Consider the following 18,373-nt stretch of genomic DNA (forward strand, 5'->3'; position numbering starts at 1 on the left):
GTGCTGCTGTTCTTCATCTTTGCCACAGTGAGGGAGCAGAGACCATGTACTACTTCACTGCCTTGGCGCTGACCCTCAACGAGCCTGAGGAGGGCGTGGCGCCCACTGACAGTCGGCGCCGGCCTGACCAGCGCCTGATGGAGGACGGCCGCTGGGAAGAGGCCAACTCGGAGAAGCAGCGGCTAGAGGAGAAGCAGCGCATTGTCCGGCGGGAGAGAGAGAGGGAAGCTGCCAGCCAGCGCACCTCCAGCCAGTTAGAAGAAGGTGAGAGTCTAGTATGTGTTTACTTTGTCTGTATTCCTCTCTACCATGCATGGGGAAAATCTAAAAGGGGTAAAAAAATATATATATCTCTGTGATCCCCCTTTTCTCTTCCAAAAGCTGTCGATGAGGACTCTCTTACTGATCCGTCCTTAAAAAGCAAGTACTCCTTTACTACTTAACTGCCAAATGCCATGCTTTCATTTTTGTTTGTCTTGTATTTTCTTTTGTCTTTTTTGTTAACACAATTTTTCTCTCTTTCAGGCGCACCTCATGACAGCTACCAGGCACTTTGGTTCGAGCGCTGTGAGGACCGGATCACAGGTGAGGAAATACATATCTATAAGGGAGGCTACTGGGAAGCAAAGGACCGTGGCAGATGGGAGGGCTGTCCCGACATCTTTTGACCTCGGCCTTGACTGCCCCTGAAGAGACTGATCCATTGAAGCCGCCTAGTGAACAGCTACTGCAAAGGCCGGCTTGTCCCCCGCACTTGGACGTCTGTCTCCCTCCAGTGGCTCTCTGTTTTAAGAGATCTCCAGGACGATCTCTGCTGTCTGATCCAGAGGGGGAGCAGAGTTTTCCTCCGGCCTCCCTCATCCCATTTTGGTTCCTGTCTTCGCACCTACCCCCTTGTTGCTGTAACACGTGTGAGAGGACTGGAATGAAAATGTTTGTGCTGCTTTGACTCGGGTCAGGCTGAGAATAAGGGGGAGGAAATGAAATGGGCTGGGCTTCCAAAAAATCATTAGTAAAAACATTTTTAGTCTCTCTGCTCAAGTCTGTGCAGCCTCTCAGATCAGGAGCAGAAGAGCTTTCATGCTGATAACAGTAGTGTTCTATTGTCATCCACAGCATTGTGTGCTTTGGTAATGACTCTAAAAACAGAGGGTAAGACTTGGTTAATATATAAATTTATATATAATTATGATTCAAATAATTTCATTAATATGTTGACTGGTGGCCTTCAAGACATAAGTGAGGATTTCTTGTTTATCTCTCTGATTTAGTGTCTTAATGTAATGCAGTGAAGGTTCTAGTGTGCTTGTGTGTATGACTGCATATATGCTCTTCCATCACTTTACAACACTGCCACTGTGCAGTATACTGTGTTTAAAAAAAAAAAAAGAAGTAATGATTGTCCAAAATACTGGTTGAACCTCCACACTGTCATTTTTTTTTATACTTAGAAGATTTGTTTTTCTTCACAAAGGCCTGATGGAAATTATGAAAGTGACATTTTTGATGTGGCTCAAAGGCCTAAACACTCTTTCTCTTCGCCTTAGAAATGAGCAACCTGCTCTCACTTGTTTTTACATCACACCTGAGTGGGTTTGACGCTGACATTTCTAGCTGGTTTCTTGTACAAACATTATAAACTTTGAAGAAGTAGTTGGGAAAAGACTACAGAGCTGCAAAATGGCAAAGCACATGTTCCAGTGCTGAGAAAATCTCACATTAGTGCAGTTTTATTCAGTCACAATTAATGAAATGACCCCTTTTCACAATATTGGAATTATGTTTGAGCCATTTTGCAGATAAAATAAGTGAATGGTAACTGTGTTACATGGCAGTAAAAATGGAATGGGATATGTGGTGTGATTTTTGTGTTGAGAGGAACACAGACAAATGAGAAAAGAAGAAAAGTAAATGCAGTGGTGAAAATAAACCTTTGTGTATCGGCTGAAGCGTTCATACATATGCAAGTACATTTTGACACCAAAAAATGGGATTGTGTGTGTGTGTGTGTGTGTGCCAAGTGTGTGTGAATTGCATAATTTTGTTTGTAAGTGTACTTAAAAATGAAGAATAAAGAAACAGAGTTTAAAAGCATTGAAAATAATGATTTTATAAATGTAATGAAATTCAGATAGTATTGATAACTGTAAGGTAGTTTTTTTCTTGTATTTTTTGGTTCCTCGCATTGGAAGTGGACTGTCTTCATTTTCAGAAAAAAGGGAGTTTTCGTACCTAACCTAGAGGGGAGACATGACATTGTTCAGTACTTTGTATTAACAAAGACAAAGAATCTGTAATAAACAAATGCTGTGATGTCAAACAAATAGCTTTTCACACTCTTCTTTAAATTTTATATGTTCCAACATTGCCATTAATTATTAATTAGGTAACACAATTAAAGACTTGCCAAATCGATTCTTTGGGAATTTCTGTCCTCGTGTTCAGTAGGAGATCCAGATGGGATGACATATGTTGTCAATAAAGTAATAAAACCCAGTGGAAACAGCTTTGTGGTTCACTTGATTTATTGATATGTAAACTAATTAATATTGACCCAATATATATTGAATTTACATTTTCACAGACTTATGAGCTAATGACATGCTGTTTAAAAATATGATTGCACATTTGATTTGTGCCAGATATTGTTACATTGCTAAATTGTCATAAATATATTAAAATATGTTATCCTTAAAGCATGTTTTAAACAAAATAGTGCTTTTCAGAGTTAGGAAAACAAAAGACATAGAAAGCATTAAAGCTGCATGAAGTAAAAGTTAAAGGTGGATTGATAAATCCAGGGCTGGGCCAGTTTATCGACAGTTTATATTAACTTATTACAGTTAAATCAGTATTGACGTTAATGTTGAGCGTTAAACACCAAGAAGTTGCATTACTGACATAGATATGTTTGAGGCCTTAATGCTGTTACAGTGTCACTGTTACAGTGTCTCCGTTACACATTTTGAAGTAGATCAGATTAAATCTCTAGGAGGAGTTCGGTAAAGTATGGCTCCAATTAAGTTTTTTGTACGTCTTGACATGCTTCATATGTGTACCAAGTTTCGTTAGTCTACGTTAAACGAACTGCAGGGGCTCAATTCTTTTTTAACTTTGTAGGGGGCGCCAGCGAGCCACTTTTGTGCGCCTATTCCCGAAAAACCCTTAAAATACGTACATTTTCACCAGACTTGATGCAACCGCCAATTTTGGTGAGTTTTTCGAGTATGTTAAGCCCCTCAAAAAGGCAATTCATTTGCCGGGAAAATAATAATTCCTTCTGTTTCAATAGGGCCTTCGCCGCTGTCGGCGCTCGGGCCCTAATGAAGAATCCAAAACATATAAGACTAAAACATGCACATACTCTTTCTTTACTGTTTCTCATGACAACTCTATTTCAAAATCGTTCGTGAAGTAATGTCCTTATGTACAGAATATCATATCACTGTTGCATACTTTTGCTTTGACATTTACAGGCTGAGTTTAAGTGTAGTGTTGCACTATTTGCAAAAAAAGCAGGTAGATAAACAAGTACTGCAGTGGACAGACAAAACAGCATAAGTTATAATAATAAACCCATTATTATATAGACTCATGGCCTTTTACACTGTGATTTAATGATTTATTGTCCCAACTGTTTATTCATGTTGTATATTTTGATCATTATTTCCAGGTCTTTATCAGAACTGGACAGTTTGCGTCTGACTGGGGAGGCTGGGGATAAGATCCGTCAGGTGACGGAGAGGGCCACACTGTTCCGCATCACCTCTAATGCCATGATTAATGTAGGTGTCGCCTCCTCTCAGTATATCTACACTATTTCTACTTTGTTGTTCATGTATAATGTGTAAATGTGAGTGAGTCTTGTAAATCTGTACTCCATGCAGTCTGTACTATGTGCAGGCCAAATCAAATCAAATCACTGATTGATTGTGTTGGTTAGTGTTAGTTGAATCATTTCCTTGTATGTTTATCTGGCAGTTTGTTGAACCAGAAACCTTCCAAATACTGACAGTGCCTCTTTGTTTTATTTTTCAAACCTCTTTACAGAAGGTCAAGCAGTAATATCAGCGGTTTCAACAGTGAAATGTGTCCTAATGATCAATCGGTATGTTTCATTCTGTTCAAAGACTGGTTCACTGTTTTTCAGCTAAAGCCCTTATTAATATGTTGTTTACCATCATTTATTATCATAGATAAAAAATACACAGTATTATGGGAAAGCTGTTATGCTCTTTATTGACATAATTATCTTCCTTTTAGCTTAATGAGGAGCCTCTCGTGATGAACCAGGAATCTCCCTCTCAGGAGTTGATACCCCTGAAGAAGAGGCGGACACACATTCCAGACAAGCCAAACTACTCTCTCAACCTGTGGAGTATAATGAAGAACTGTATTGGCAAAGAGCTGTCCAAGATTCCCATGCCTGTGAGTAACCTCACAAGAAATGCGTTAGCATGGCCAGTAAAAAGCAAGTATGACATGGGTTCAACCCAAAAACAGTTTGTCATGTCTACAAAACTGGCCCAACAACATTCTGTAAGAGTCATTTGTGGTTAAAAAAAACTCTATTGACATTTTAATAGTTGAGGAGTTCCAACATGTCTGTTTTGAGAAAACATTCATAGACGTAGAGTGGAGGCATAGAGTTAGGGATAGGCTGTGGATATATATCTCTGATCTTTATTTAGGTTTCTTTATTTGCCTGTTTTGTTTCCATAACAATCTGTTCTATTGTGCATATGCTCCTACATCAGCCCCTTTCACTCAACACAGCAGAAATACGATCATTGATAATCCCTATTTATATTTGTGGCACATAACCTATAATTGTTTGGTTTGGCTTTATTCTGTCATAAAAACCAACTCATAAAAATGGTTAACCCAAAAAAAGATCCGTCATCTGTAGCTGCTGTAATCCTGCAAAAACTCCCAGCAATCGCTGCCTCGCAGTCTACTTGGAAAGAACCAATGAAATGCCTCCTTGCCCCGCTGCGCGTACTCTACCCCAACCGTGTACGAGCCTGAGCTCAATGCTTTTCAACATTACCAACCCTGCCTTTAATAGAACATATCATAATGGTCCTGGCCTGCCCCAAATCATGACAAGGATGCTGTGTGCATCTACTACATTACACAAGACATAATGACATGCTGATATATATATTTATATATATATATATATATATAAATAATAATAATAAAATATACTCATTATACAAACAGTACTTTCTTACTAAAATACTAAGACCGATAAATTTGCCAGGCCGATATATAGTATATAATAGTGCTTTTCACATTTAGGAAAACAAAAGACATAAAAAGCATTAAAGCTGCATGAAGTAAAAGTTAAAGGTGGATTGATAAATCCAGGGCTGGGCCAGTTTATCGACAGTTTATATTAACTCAGCACTCACTGGATCGGTTCGCAGCCGAGTGTGAAGCGGCTGGGATGAGGATCAGCACCTCTAAATCGGAGGCCATGGTTCTCAGCAGGAAACCGATGGAGTGCCTTCTCCAGGTAGGGAATGAGTCCTTACCCCAAGTGAAGGAGTTCAAGTACCTTGGGGTCTTGTTCGCGAGTGAGGGGACAATGGAGCGGGAGATTGGTCGGAGAATCGGCACAGCAGGTGCGGTATTACATTCAATTTATCGCACCGTTGTGACTGAAAAGAGAGCTGAGCCAGAAGGCAAAGCTCTCAATCTACCGGTCAGTTTTTGTTCCTACCCTCACCTATGGTCATGAAGGCTGGGTCATGACCGAAAGAACAAGATCCAGGGTACAAGCGGCCGAAATGGGTTTCCTCAGGAGGGTAGCTGGCGTCTCCCTTAGAGATAGGGTGAGAAGCTCAGTTATCCGTGAGGAGCTCGGAGTAGAGCCGCTGCTCCTTTGCGTCGAAAGGAGCCAGTTGAGGTGGTTCGGGCATCTGGTAAGGATGCCCCTGGGCGCCTCCCTAGGGAGGTGTTCCAGGCACGTCCCAGCTGGGAGGAGGCCTCGGGGAGACCCAGGACTAGGTGGAGGGATTATATCTCTAACCTGGCCTGGGAACGCCTCGGGATCCCCAGTCGGAGCTGGTTAATGTGGCCCGGGAAAGGGAAGTTTGGGGTCCCCTGCTGGAGCTGCTACCCCCGCGACCCGACCCCGGATAAGCGGATGAAGATGGATGGATGGATGGATATATTAACTTATTACAGTTAAATCAGTATTGACGTTAATGTTGAGCGTTAAACACCAAGAAGTTCTATTACTGACATAGATATGTTTGAGGCCTTAATGCCGTTACCGTGTCTCTGTTACACATTTTGTCCAATAGATAGCATGACAGATTTATTTTTATTATCCATACTAGCTTTGCGGCTCTGTGGATGGTAATATCTGTCCACCACTTTGGCCCAGGCTGAAATATCTCAACTAGTGGATGGATTGTCACAGAATTTGATGCAGACTTTGATTTATGACCAAATACCTGCAAAACTAATGACATTCCCATCAGCCTCAGCTGTACTTTGTAGCACATGTTCGCAGGCTAACACTAAACTATAGATGTGAACGTGATAAACATGATAAACATTATATCTGCTAAACACATGCATGTTAGCATTTTGAAATCATTAGCATTTTGCTTACAGCCTCACAGAGCTTGGTCAGATAAAAAAAAAAATTTAAGGCATCTTTATCAAAATGGTTGAATATGTTATGAGTTATAGTAAAAAAATGGCTCATATAATGGATAGATGGTTTTATATGGTATAAACCTGTTATTCTAACTTTTTCTTCCACAGTCAACCTCCTTGTATTTACAGTTTGAGATTAAATCTGTGTTCTTTTTAAATCACCAGCTGGTTCTCTATTTATTTTCCCTGCGAGAAGAGCTGTTTCTTTCACTGTACACACCACAGGCGCCTCTCCTGCTGTGTCATGCCAGCAGATTTATTTTCAGCCAATTTTCTGAAAGGCAGACTGGAACCTACCATCCTATACATGGGGCAGAGAGAAATGGGGAGTTGGGGAGGGGCTTACAGTTTGGCGGACCTCACAGCTGGTTGGGACCAAAGGAAGCAACCGATGCACCACATCACACTCAGGACACACCCTGCCTACGATACAGTGTAGTACAGTGCAGTGCAGTGGACAAGAGGTGATAGAGAGACGGTGAGAGTTTGCATAACAGGCTGCTACAGCCTGTACAGAGGGAGGGATGGGAATGCTGAATCAGTGAAACTGCATGAAAGCCTGGGAGAGGGTGGAAGAGGGTAAACGGCGGGGGAGAGGGAAGAGAAAGGGTAGGGACAGGGTAGACTGGGTAAGATGTACAGTACGATGCCTCGTCATTCATTTCATCTCTTAATTGTGAATGTGGAGCTGACCGTTCACCCTGTTTTACCTCGAGTTAAGAGACTTTAAACAGACTTTTAATCTCAGTGCTGCTTTAGAGTACATTACATTTCTAGGGTTTAAAGCCGGAACTGCCCCTTTACAGTTTCCAGCAAGCCAGAACAGCGAGGTAAGGTTTCACAAATTAATATCTCTGCTTTGTGTTGCAGTTGTTGTCTACAATGTGCCCAGTGACATCCACACTGGAGTAACTGATACCTCCTACTGAGTGAAACAAAAGGGGAAACCAAATATACATGTGCAATTTGATATCATTTGACATTGATGCATACGGAATAAAAAGAGACACAAATAGTGTATGATCAGAGAACATGCAAAGCAATCTGTGCATGTGCTGCTCAAAACTGGATGCAGAATATACAGTAATATAGGAGGACTAAAACAATATTTTTTTTGTTGCGTACATCCTCAAATTCTTGCACCTTCTCTACTGTATCTCTGCCTGCTCTCACTCAGATGGACGTAGACGAGGTGGTGTGTTTGCCAAGGTTGTCCCGGGTTGCTGTGTGTGGCGGTACACATGGCAACGAGCTGTCTGGGGTATACTTAGTGAGAGAGCTGCTGAAGGCAGAGAAGAAAGTGATGGAGAAGGAGGAGGAAGAACCCCTGTCAGTGCTGATGGTGCTGTCGAACCCGCGAGCCATGCAGCAGTGCCGCAGATACATCGACACCGACCTCAACCGCTGCTTCACCCACGCCAAGCTCAAGTAAGGCAAGGAGAGATGATGATGCTCTTGGTAGCTGTTGTGATGATGAGTTGAGATCACATTGTTTCTCTGTCTCCCAGTGGTGCCATACCAGATGATGCCCCCTATGAGATAATCAGATCCAGAGAACTGAACGCCATGCTGGGTCCAAAAGGAAATCCTGAGGCGGTGGATCTTGTTTGTGACCTCCACAACACCACTGCCAACATGGGCCTGTGCTTCATCTCGTACTCTGACTGTGACTGGATCTGCCTGCACATATTTAGACATCTGCAGGCAAGCACAAACAGTTCCCATTCACTCAAGTAAAATCAATTCACCCTGCATTTTCCAGGTTCGGGGACACTTAAATGGAACAAAGAACTGAGTTTGGTAATGCCAGAAATCTAAAGTTGAGAGTGACGTGTCGTTTTCAGAGGCAGATGCCAGATGTACCAATGAGGTACATCCATTTTGACGTCTCCAATAAAGAATCATATTCCCTTGATTCAGTGGGAAAACATGGCTTTGGTAAGTTTTTCATTTTTACTAAAAGCATTTGAATGCTGGATAACATATCATATTTGTCATCTAAAATCCATTTCCTGCAGCCATGGAGATCGGCCCACAGCCCCACGGTGTGGTGAGGTCAAACATCTATACGGCAATGAAAGTTGGTGTGCAGCACATGCTCGATTGGGTCCGTATCTTCAACTCAGGTGCAACTAAAATCAGAATACCAATGGAGTATATTTGACTCCAAAATGTCACAAGTCTTGCAAAATTTTTGCATCTTTTAAGTCCTTCTTGGTCTTGTTTTAAACCCTTCTGTTATTTACAGGTACTATTTTTGAAGGAGGATGTGTGGATGTGTTCACTATGATCAAACACATTGACTACCCAAGAGACGGTGAGACTCGAAATATCACAGCAGCCATTCATCCTCAAGTCCAGGTACATTCTGAAACCTATTTGTGGCATTGAGCTTTTATAAAAGAAGATGCCCTTAAGATTGAAATGCTACTAAGCTGAATTGAGCTGAATTTAAATATAGATTGAGTTTGAAGTTAGTGCCTGATAATAATGCTTTGTCATCATCTGTGACTGGTATTGCAGCCTTTCTATAAATACCAGCATTGTAAATTTCACAATGTAGTTTCTGTTGAAACTTATTTGTTTGGCAGTCATCCTGTGAGTCAGTGACGTTTGAAGTGTCACTGCAGTTCAATGATTTTTTTTTTATCAGGACACACAACCATAAAGGACCTTCCAGCCAATACTAACTATGGATTTAAATGGCTGGTTACTATTTATATATAAAACAGAAAACCCTGATCATGTTTTCAAATAGTTTTTTCAGGTTTCATGAAAGTGCAATTCTAAATCGCTGGGGAACTTGTAGTGAATTGGAAAGTTGACAGTATTGCAAACTTTTAGAGGCAATATTAATTTTCACACACACCGTCAGCACTAATACAAACACAGACTAGCTGTTTCCCCCTGCTTTAAGTCTTTATGCTCAGCTAATCTTCTGCTAGCTCTAGCTTCATATTTAGCATGCAGATATGAGAGTGGCTTCCCATATATATCTGACTGCTCATCTAACTCGAGCAACTTTCCTAAAAAGGTTGACCTTTGAAAACTAGTCTTTTAATCATTTTGCAGTTTTTATGAACACTGCTCCAACAACTGCAGTATACAGCTGGTTTGGACCTGTTGTTTTCTACCCTGCTGCTTTTAAACCTCACACACATAAGTGGAGATTGCCTTGCACATATTTAATCTCACGGGTGTTGCTCATAAACTATCAACCTAATTGGCTGTCCTTCCCCACAGGACCGAGACTTCTGCCTGCTCCACCCTGAAGACCCACTGTTCCAGACTTTCTTAGGCGAAACTCTGAGGTATAAAGGCAATGAACCTCTTTATCCTTTCTTCATCAATGAATGTGCATATTACGAAAAGGGCATCGCTCTCTCCCTGGCAAAGAAAAGGCGTGTTATGATTCCTGCAATCCGGGTGCAGACAGAGCAGCAGCAACAAGCTAACAAACAGGAATTTGCATCAGAAGAAGAGGAGTGAGGATGGACTTAACACACACAATGTGATGAGACTGATGTAACTGAAATAAATTTTACAAAAAGCTTTTATTGAAACAATAGCAGTTGCCTTGGAATACGCACGTTTACGCTCGCTTACACTCACACATGATATTTAGGTGTACATTTATTAACTGTTTCAGCTCACAACTGGAGAGTGAACATCACTGTAGATTCACAAAAGCAGTCATACATGGACATTTGTTATATTTACACTACAGTGAATTCTGGGATAGAACAATTTCTTGATTTAAAAGGCTGAATATGCAAAATACAATCTAATTTACCATAAGCCAGACCATCAGACCACATACAGTGCATCATTTCACAGACATTCTTTAGTTTTATTAAACTGTGAGACTGGTGGTAATTTATACATGTCTGCAAATATATAGCATAGTTTTTCTTTTCTAAATTTATTTTGTTTTGGGACATATCTTCATAAAATAGAAATTCACTATGGACCACTACAGCAATAATCAGGATATGTTCAAAATAATTTAAGTGCAAAGGAACACTGTAGATTACCACAATATGGCCTTTAATTTACATTCATAATGCCTAACAGGGAAACACTGTTTCCATTAATTCCTGTTGAATTGAAATGGTTGTAACAAGTGAATACAAAATAAATGAACAAATATGAATCAAATAAATAATAACAAACACAACTATATTTACAAAATGAAACCAATGTATATGAGCATGTAAGGGCAACTAAACTAAACAAGAAATGGTTAAAAACCACGACAATGTTTAAAGCATAACTTTTTGATATTTTCTACAAAAGCCTAAAAAATCAGTCAAATGTTAGTAATGCTTGAAAATAGCAAAGAAAACAATTTATTGGGTAAAGAAATGTAAAACATACACAATCTGACCCTAATAATGGCCATGAATAAACGTTACTTAAGTTAAAAAAAAGGGATGTCAATCTTTTTTGCAAGAACAGAAATGTATATACATAATATTCATTGTCACTCTCAATCATTGATGCCCACTGTCCCAGTCTGTTTTGAAGCAGCTAAAGTAAAAGACTTATCGCACAACAGCAAACCTGTCAAAATAAATAAATTATGAATGCCTACGCGGTTTTTGTCTTGCTTCAGTGCCAGTACACCTACATCAGCTGTGTTTTTATAAATGTAATTAGGTGTCACCACATGCAACTATGATTCTGGGTGTGATCAGAGGTGCAATAAAAGAGGTCAGTAAAACAAAAGGTGTGTACCAATGCCATACCAGACTTAATATAGTATATAGTATATACTACTATATGTAATAATCTCTAAGCACCAAATTAATCTGTGACTTTCAAACACACGTGCCAGTTAAAGAGTTGTTTTAAAATATTTCATACTTTTTGTTTTTCGAGGAAAATCCCCAGGTGTCCACAATTTGAATACATTTTATCCAGTTGTGAGTATCTTATTCGTTTGCTTCGTACATTACATCGTAGGACATAGTCAACAACATTCTTAGGAATCCTGCAAATTTAGCATGCATACTAAAAACTGCATACTTTAATGACAATTCCTATTACAATTTGGATTAGATTGATGAAACTCCCAAACACAAATGCCTTTAAATAGACAACGTTGTGTTTCTAAACGGATCTTATTATGCTTCTGCTATTATAATTCTGTATTAGGAACAATGGGAACACAGCAATTAAATCGGACAGGGCGAGAAACTAGCGGCAGATAAGAGAACATATGAAATGTCAGTAATTATTCCTCATTGTTTTAGGAAACTGTGCATGCACAACTACAGTAAAATATAATAAAAAATAGGTCAAAGTTTAACCTTTTTCTGTAATAATTGAATCAGTTTACTTAGTTTTCTCTTTCAAATAAATTTGGCTAATATAATGATTTGTTTAAATCTTGTCTGATCATGTTGCCTGCTCGTGTTTTTCCTGTCTAATTTATTTTTTAATGATGTTTCTGCATTCCTAAATGTCAGCAATTACTTTGTTTCTTTTCACTTTTTCAATGTGAATGCACTTCTTATTCAGAACCTGGAATTAATGAATGTGTAATATGAAACTGGGACAGAGCTTGGTTTTAAGTTATTCTGAAGCAAACATGTGTACTACTTTACACATCTTTCTGGTTGACCTTTTGCAAACCAATTCCCGTAACCGTAGAGAGATAAAAATGTAATCCTTTAACGCAGCAGACAGGGTCATCATTACTATATAGTACATGCACTTTAATCCATCAGAGGGCAAAACGCACAGATTAACCCACATCACATTCCTCTGAGAACATTATAAAATGCATCTTGGTGACAGAGTGGGGTATGAATTTAAACAGGGCAAAGATCCAGAACTGAATCTCAGTCTATGCCACCCGGTAGGCAGTCATACGGTAGTAGTTCTGACTGTGGCTGCGTGCTGCCCACACAAGCAGCGCGGCGGCCATCATGTGGAGCGGGGAGGAAATGAGAGCCAAGTAGAGGGACCAGCCCAGAGAGCCATCCACCTTATCAGGCAGCATCGACACCCTGTGGAGCAGGTCCATTCCCGCCAGGTAGCAGCACACTGTGGCTAAGGTGCAGAGGCCTGCAGGGCACAAAGAACCAACTGATTATCAGACGTGCACCATAAATAGTAAGATTAAACTTAAGTTGTGACCATGTGGCTGCCTGCTGACTTGACTGGCACTGTGGAATAACAACAAGGCTCTGTGCAAACAAATTGATTGTCTAGTTGTTGAATTTGACATTACGTAGCCCACACTTGGCCTTATACTGTTGTTCATGACAAAATACCTACAGAACTAATGACAGTCCCATCAACCTCAGTTCTACTTTCCGCTTATTACTTATTTGTAAATGTTAGTAATATAATGTTTATACCATGTTGAACATTATACCTGCATCAGCATGTTAGCATTGTTGTTTTTGAGCATGATAGCATGCTGACGTTAGCATTTAGCTCAAAGCACAGCGTCAGGTTAAAGATAGCATGGTTGTAGGAATACAGTTCTCTTAGCTCTTTTAGCAGGTGTGTTCCACCTAATTGATTCAGGGAAAGTACCTTTTTCTCACAGTTTTGATTTTCTGTATGTTAATGCCTGAATGGACTATTTAGTTTAGTTTTGGATGGGTTACATTCTGAACATTACTTTTAGGATTCAAACTGGAACCCCTGTGACTTAAACACCAAAGCAAAGGGATACCTCAAGCTTATTTAAGCTTATTTAACCACTTGGGTCACTTGTACTGTAAAATCCGCCAGTTACTAGCAAGTGGTTTGGTGCAGCTGAACAGGTCTTACCAGCCAGCAGGTGAAGTACTCCTATGCCGAGGGTGGGGGTGAGGCTTCGGCAGAGGCAGGCACAAAACCCAGTCAGGGCTGCCAACACCACCAGACCCAAGGACATCAGTGGCAGCAGAAACTGGCACCTCCACAAGTCTATACACACATGCACACAGACACAGAAACGTATGAGTCCGTGTGCATCACAGTTACTAAGTCTTCATTTACGCACCTTCTTATGCATGACAGAAGAAGCAGCCCTGATTGGGGGCAATGTATTATTCAACACCACATAATGGTCATAATGAATGCACTACGCAGAGAAGAGGCTAGTTCTTACAGCTTCATTATATCACTTAGAAAGGGGGAAATGTGTTGTGACTGAACTTACATGTGCGCAGCATGTCTTCTCCACTGTTGTGGTTGCCTGGTTCTTTATACTTTGGAGTGAACTGCTGAGGTAGAGTGAAGCTTCGACACTCTAGCATAATCTTGACATCTGAAAAAGGTTATGTACGTTATTTAATTTTTATTTCACTGCAATAGCAACATGCATAAAGGAAACTGTTATTGTTGTCTGTTCTGACTGCTAAAATGCTACTTCACTGCAACCAAAACACTTTTTTAATCAGCTAATTGCCATTACATTACATCAAGGTGATCAAATGATTAGTAGATTGGTAGAAATTGAATTGGCAACAATTGTGATAATAGATTAATCCTTTAAGACATTTATTAATATTTTTGGCTTTTTGGCCTTTATTTGTAGACAGGAAAGGGGGAATAGAGAGGTGGTATGACATGCAACAAAGGGCCGCAGGTCAGACTTCAACATGGGCCGCTGCAGTAAGGACTGAGCCTCAGTATATGGGGCGCATGCTTAAACAGGTGAGCTAACAGGGCGCCCCCATACAGTTTACTATGATGATTAAACTTTTTGGGGGTTCGATAAGACAAATAACATCTATTTGAATATGTTTACTTGGGCTTCAGGGAATAATGATGGCCATTTCTCACAATTTTCTAACATTTTATACACTGAACAATAAATTAGTTATAAATAACTGTCAGACCTAATTATAATGCAAGTAATTGTTGGCTACAGCATTACAGTACTCCTATAATTAAATAATACTATCTTGCCCAAGGCATTAGAAAAAATAAAGCCAATTGATAAAACACTGCACTATGAAAATATTACAAACTAACACAATAGTCTTAAAACTAGATTTTGACACAAGGTCCCTCTTCCAGACCAGTGCCACAAGATGTGACTCATAGTTGATATTGTACTTCAGTGGTGCAAAAGAAAGAAAAAGAAATGCAATTAACCAGAGATGGAGTAAACCTGGGGCTTTTGGAGCCCCTGTCTGGTTTGCCTGGTTGGCAAACCTGATCATACACTAAACGATTTTACCTTAGACAACCCCCAATAGCCTATAACCTCAATCTTCAGAACATCTTCTGAGTTTTTCAACATATATTTATTTGTAAGAAAATCAGCTTAGTTCTGTGACTAGCTATGATAATACATGAGAGACACAAAGTGATGCTATCTACAATCCAAGGGTGATACAGCTCCTGTCTGTTGGGGGATGAGCCACATCTGGTGGCATCTACTTGTGACCAGGTGGGGCTCATAGTTACAGAACAGCTACAGTGTGAAACGTCTGAGACAGAAGCTCATGACTCACCTGTGTATAAAAGTGACATACGGTGTCATTGGACAGGTTAGGTCAGTTAACATACCTGGCTCTTTGTACCAGTGTGCGTTGGCAGGAACGAGCACACACCGCCACCAGATGCCCACAGTCCCGTTGAGGCGGAACAGGGTGTCGCTGTAGGTTTTCTCATCAAACTCCCCGTCCATGAACTCCTCATAGAGGGAGCGCAGTTCGGACACGTTGGCCTCTCCGCGCACGGTGGGGCTGCTGTACTGGTACCAGTGCTGCGTCCCGATGGCCACCGAAAGATACACGGTGGCCAGTATGCTCAGCACACAGGCGATGACCAGAGCTGTAGCGTAGCGGTTGTCAACCATTGTTCACCGAGCTGGAGACACGTCAAATGGGATTAAGTTGATGCCAGTGGTCGAGTCGTCGCGCATCAATTTGGTCAATCTGCAATGCTTGTCAAACACTCTTATCCAAGTCACTCTGACATTGTCATGGCTGCAAAAATATTATTATATAAAAAAAAAAAAAACAGCCTTTTATTTTATTGACTGATACTCATCTCCAGTGCTGTCCTAACAGTCAACGTCAGCAGCCCTGCAGGGCGGCTCGGATGCGCCATCTGTTCCCTTGTCCCACTTCCACAGATGGTGGGTGGCCTGACGCTGCGACAGATAGGCTATCACACAGCTAGTTCGCAATAATAACCTTCAGTCCTTACCAAAGAAAGTACAGTAACAGGCATGCATTATAAAATAGCCTAGTATGCTACGTTATGTCATGCACCAGCCTGAAAAGGCAAATTGCATGGTTCTACTTTGGACGACAGGGTGATGCCGGGTGCACCCGGGATGATATGAGTTGTAAACACACTAATCCATGCGTTTTCCTCTTCCGGTTCCGCTGATCAGCAGATATAAAAATAACCTTTTCTTTTCGCTTGTGTCTTTTTATTCCATCGACGTCTGAGAGGGCAGAAAACACAAGACCGTTTTGGGAGCAAAATGAGCAGCAACACAGCATTAGCAAAATAAAATCTTGACAAATTGTTCAAAGAAATGATTAAGATTAAGTTGTTAAACTCGGTTATTCTGAAACCTGCTCTGTGATCAGCTGGAGAGGTTCTGCTCTGTGATAAGCTGTGCTTTATAAAACTATTTGTAACGTTTTAAGCTATGTAGGCTATATCAATTAAAGGCTTAGTTAGGCTTTTTCATTATTCGTGACATGATTCTATAATAATTTATATATCGTGATATATATCGTTATCGCAAGAGGCTGCAATGTATATCGTAATATGGATTTTAGGCCATATCGCCCATCCCTAGTTCTAATAGTTGATAATGGTTCTGTAATATAACTTTTTATATAATATTTTTGCCTGTAATGTTTACTTTATTGGGCAATAAAGACAGCTTTTAACTACAGCTGTTAACAAAGTGTTTCTGAACATCAATGACATTCAAAACAGTGATAACTGAAACAGATATACAACACACCATGCAGTGTGTATACAAATATGTATTGCAAACAGACCTAAGTATGTATGATGATGTAACCAAGTGGCGTCCCATTTCATAGGGGTATGTTTTCACCCCTACCCCTTACCCCTCGTTTTTCTAGGGCCAAGGGCTAAGGGGTAGGGGTAATAGAGAAATGGGATTCAGCCTAAGTCATCAGTTTGTATTCAACTGCCCATTTTGACAGCCGGGTTGCCAGATATATCTGTAAAAACGCAGACCCAGCGCGCTACAGCTGTAGTACAGCCATGGAAGTAGCAAACAAACAACGGGATCAACGGAGATAGATTCTACCCGGCCCAAAAAAACCTTGGCATGTTTATAACAGTTGCATGGCCAGAAACGTAACAAACCCCAGGTAAATATTGGAGATGTATTTGAAAGATAGAGACAGCTTAGAGCCCAAAAGGACTCTGATTTGGCTAATTTCTTCCTCAACAGGTAAGCTTCAGGCTTATTTATCACGGCTACTAGAGACTGGCATTTTATGTCATTTCAACATTCGTGTACTCACATTGAATTATATAGAGTACCAGAGTCGGTTACCCGCAAAAACAATTGAGACACAGCCAGTAAAGTTATCCCGACTGGTCCTCCTGGCTAACGCCGCCATTCTAAAACGCCATAACTGCTAATGTTACTGGAGGACCAGGCAAGCAGGCCACGGCTGTTGACAATGTGTACCCTATCAGCGGCTGTAGCCAACAAAACCAGTTATTTTAAGCCGAGAAAGTGTGTCTGTCAGTCAGGTAGAGAGGACAGTGAGGTAATTTTATAATTTAATTTATACTCTTTATTGATCCACAATGGGGAAATTACACACTACACACAGGCCCCCACACACTCACACACACACAGGTCATTTGGTGTGCCCAGGAGGTGAACTGGCCTCTCTCCAGCTCTGTACCTCCATCCGTACGGGGACTTGAATCAGCAACCCTCTGGTTCCCAACCCAATTCCCTACGGGACTGAGCTACTGTGTTTTTAAGATTATTTTTTGGGCTTTTCCACCTTTAAAGATGCAGTAGGTAAGACTTATAAAACTAACTTTCTGTCATATTTGCTGAAACTGACCCTATGTTCCAGTAGAACTACAAGTATATGAAGCAGGTAATTTAAAAGAAAATCCGGCTCCTCTGGCAACACCTACAGCCTGTAGTTCGATTTGCAAAAATCCACCGCTCCCTGCTCAGATGCACCAATCAGGGCCAGGGGGCGGGTGTCTAACTGCGTGTCAGTCACTGCTCATGCACACGCATTAGGCTCGTTCGAGATGAGCCAGGTCTGCGCAGAATCGATCACCGGCGATCGCCGCCCAATGCTTGCCGGTTAGATTTGTGTCTGACTTGATCCAGACTTGGATCCAGCCTCTCAGCTGCTTTAACAGCTGATTGGGTCAGAATCAACATGATGACGTTTTACATAAACTTTCTTTTATTTTGAATTGGAGGGATTTTAACTGCCATTTGTCTGATTTAAAGGCTTATTCTGTAAACCACATGTTGTGTGGCTGATAGTTATGTTTAGAAGTCAGAGAGACTAAATCTGTTCAGATTACGGATCATCTACAGTGTGTTGTTAATTAAAATCAGCAACAGATCGCATGTAGAGCATTTTGAGAGCTACTCTTTCATAATTAAAACAACTGGAGACTGTGTACAAGCTGATATATGGGTCTGATAACATTTTATTAAATCGGAATCGGACCAGTGTTTCTGTGACTTCCTGTTCAG

At 40.7% G+C, this 18,373-nt stretch overlaps 3 protein-coding genes across 5 annotated transcripts in view; 2 read left to right on the forward strand and 1 right to left on the reverse strand.

Moving 5' to 3' along the window:
• The window catches only part of LOC144534567 (oxysterol-binding protein 1-like), a 15,769-nt gene extending 13,263 nt beyond the window's left edge, over window positions 1-2,506 (forward strand). The window contains exons 15-17 of the mRNA XM_078276559.1: window positions 29-264; window positions 382-420; window positions 526-2,506. Coding sequence (XP_078132685.1) covers window positions 29-264; window positions 382-420; window positions 526-668 — 418 coding nt within the window. The 3' untranslated portion in view covers window positions 669-2,506. The remainder of the gene's footprint in view (window positions 1-28; window positions 265-381; window positions 421-525) is intronic.
• Window positions 2,507-7,057: 4,551 nt separating this feature from the next.
• LOC144534386 (N-acyl-aromatic-L-amino acid amidohydrolase (carboxylate-forming) B-like) lies at window positions 7,058-10,241 on the forward strand. Of its 2 annotated transcripts, none has more exons than XM_078276295.1 (7): window positions 7,058-7,153; window positions 7,853-8,103; window positions 8,184-8,379; window positions 8,520-8,613; window positions 8,694-8,801; window positions 8,924-9,036; window positions 9,919-10,241. In XM_078276295.1, exons 2-7 carry the CDS (start codon window positions 7,853-7,855, stop codon window positions 10,162-10,164), a joined length of 1,008 nt encoding a protein of 335 aa, XP_078132421.1. In that variant the 5' UTR covers window positions 7,058-7,153; the 3' UTR covers window positions 10,165-10,241. The 2 variants fall into 2 exon arrangements, with proteins under 2 accessions (XP_078132421.1, XP_078132420.1); XM_078276294.1 differs by lacking the exon at window positions 7,058-7,153 and adding an exon at window positions 7,188-7,505.
• On the reverse strand, window positions 10,211-16,003 carry LOC144534387 (claudin domain-containing protein 1-like). 2 transcript variants are annotated; one of them, XM_078276297.1, is made up of 5 exons: window positions 15,656-16,003; window positions 15,196-15,498; window positions 13,838-13,945; window positions 13,465-13,602; window positions 10,211-12,747 (listed from the first exon to the last, which is right to left on the reverse strand). In XM_078276297.1, the coding sequence occupies exons 2-5, from the start codon at window positions 15,485-15,487 to the stop codon at window positions 12,527-12,529; spliced, it is 759 nt and encodes a 252-aa protein (XP_078132423.1). In that variant the 5' UTR covers window positions 15,488-15,498; window positions 15,656-16,003; the 3' UTR covers window positions 10,211-12,526. The 2 variants fall into 2 exon arrangements, with proteins under 2 accessions (XP_078132423.1, XP_078132422.1); XM_078276296.1 differs by having other exon boundaries at window positions 15,196-16,003.
• Window positions 16,004-18,373: the final 2,370 nt, after the last annotated feature.

Source organism: Sander vitreus, chromosome 19 (genome assembly GCF_031162955.1).
Source record: "Sander vitreus isolate 19-12246 chromosome 19, sanVit1, whole genome shotgun sequence".
Lineage (NCBI taxonomy): Eukaryota > Metazoa > Chordata > Actinopteri > Perciformes > Percidae > Sander > Sander vitreus.

Coding starts and splice junctions, on each gene's coding strand:
- LOC144534386 (XM_078276295.1), top strand. CDS start 7,853: ATGGACGTAGACGAGGTGGTGTGTTTGCCAAGGTTGTCCCGGGTTGCT. Junction 8,614..8,693: donor AGTGGGAAAACATGGCTTTG/GTAAGTTTTTCA, acceptor CATTTCCTGCAG/CCATGGAGATCGGCCCACAG. Junction 8,802..8,923: donor GGTCCGTATCTTCAACTCAG/GTGCAACTAAAA, acceptor TGTTATTTACAG/GTACTATTTTTGAAGGAGGA.
- LOC144534387 (XM_078276297.1), bottom strand. CDS start 15,487: ATGGTTGACAACCGCTACGCTACAGCTCTGGTCATCGCCTGTGTGCTG. Junction 13,946..15,195: donor ACACTGGTACAAAGAGCCAG/GTATGTTAACTG, acceptor AACCTTTTTCAG/ATGTCAAGATTATGCTAGAG. Junction 12,748..13,464: donor AGTACTTCACCTGCTGGCTG/GTAAGACCTGTT, acceptor TGTGCCCTGCAG/GCCTCTGCACCTTAGCCACA.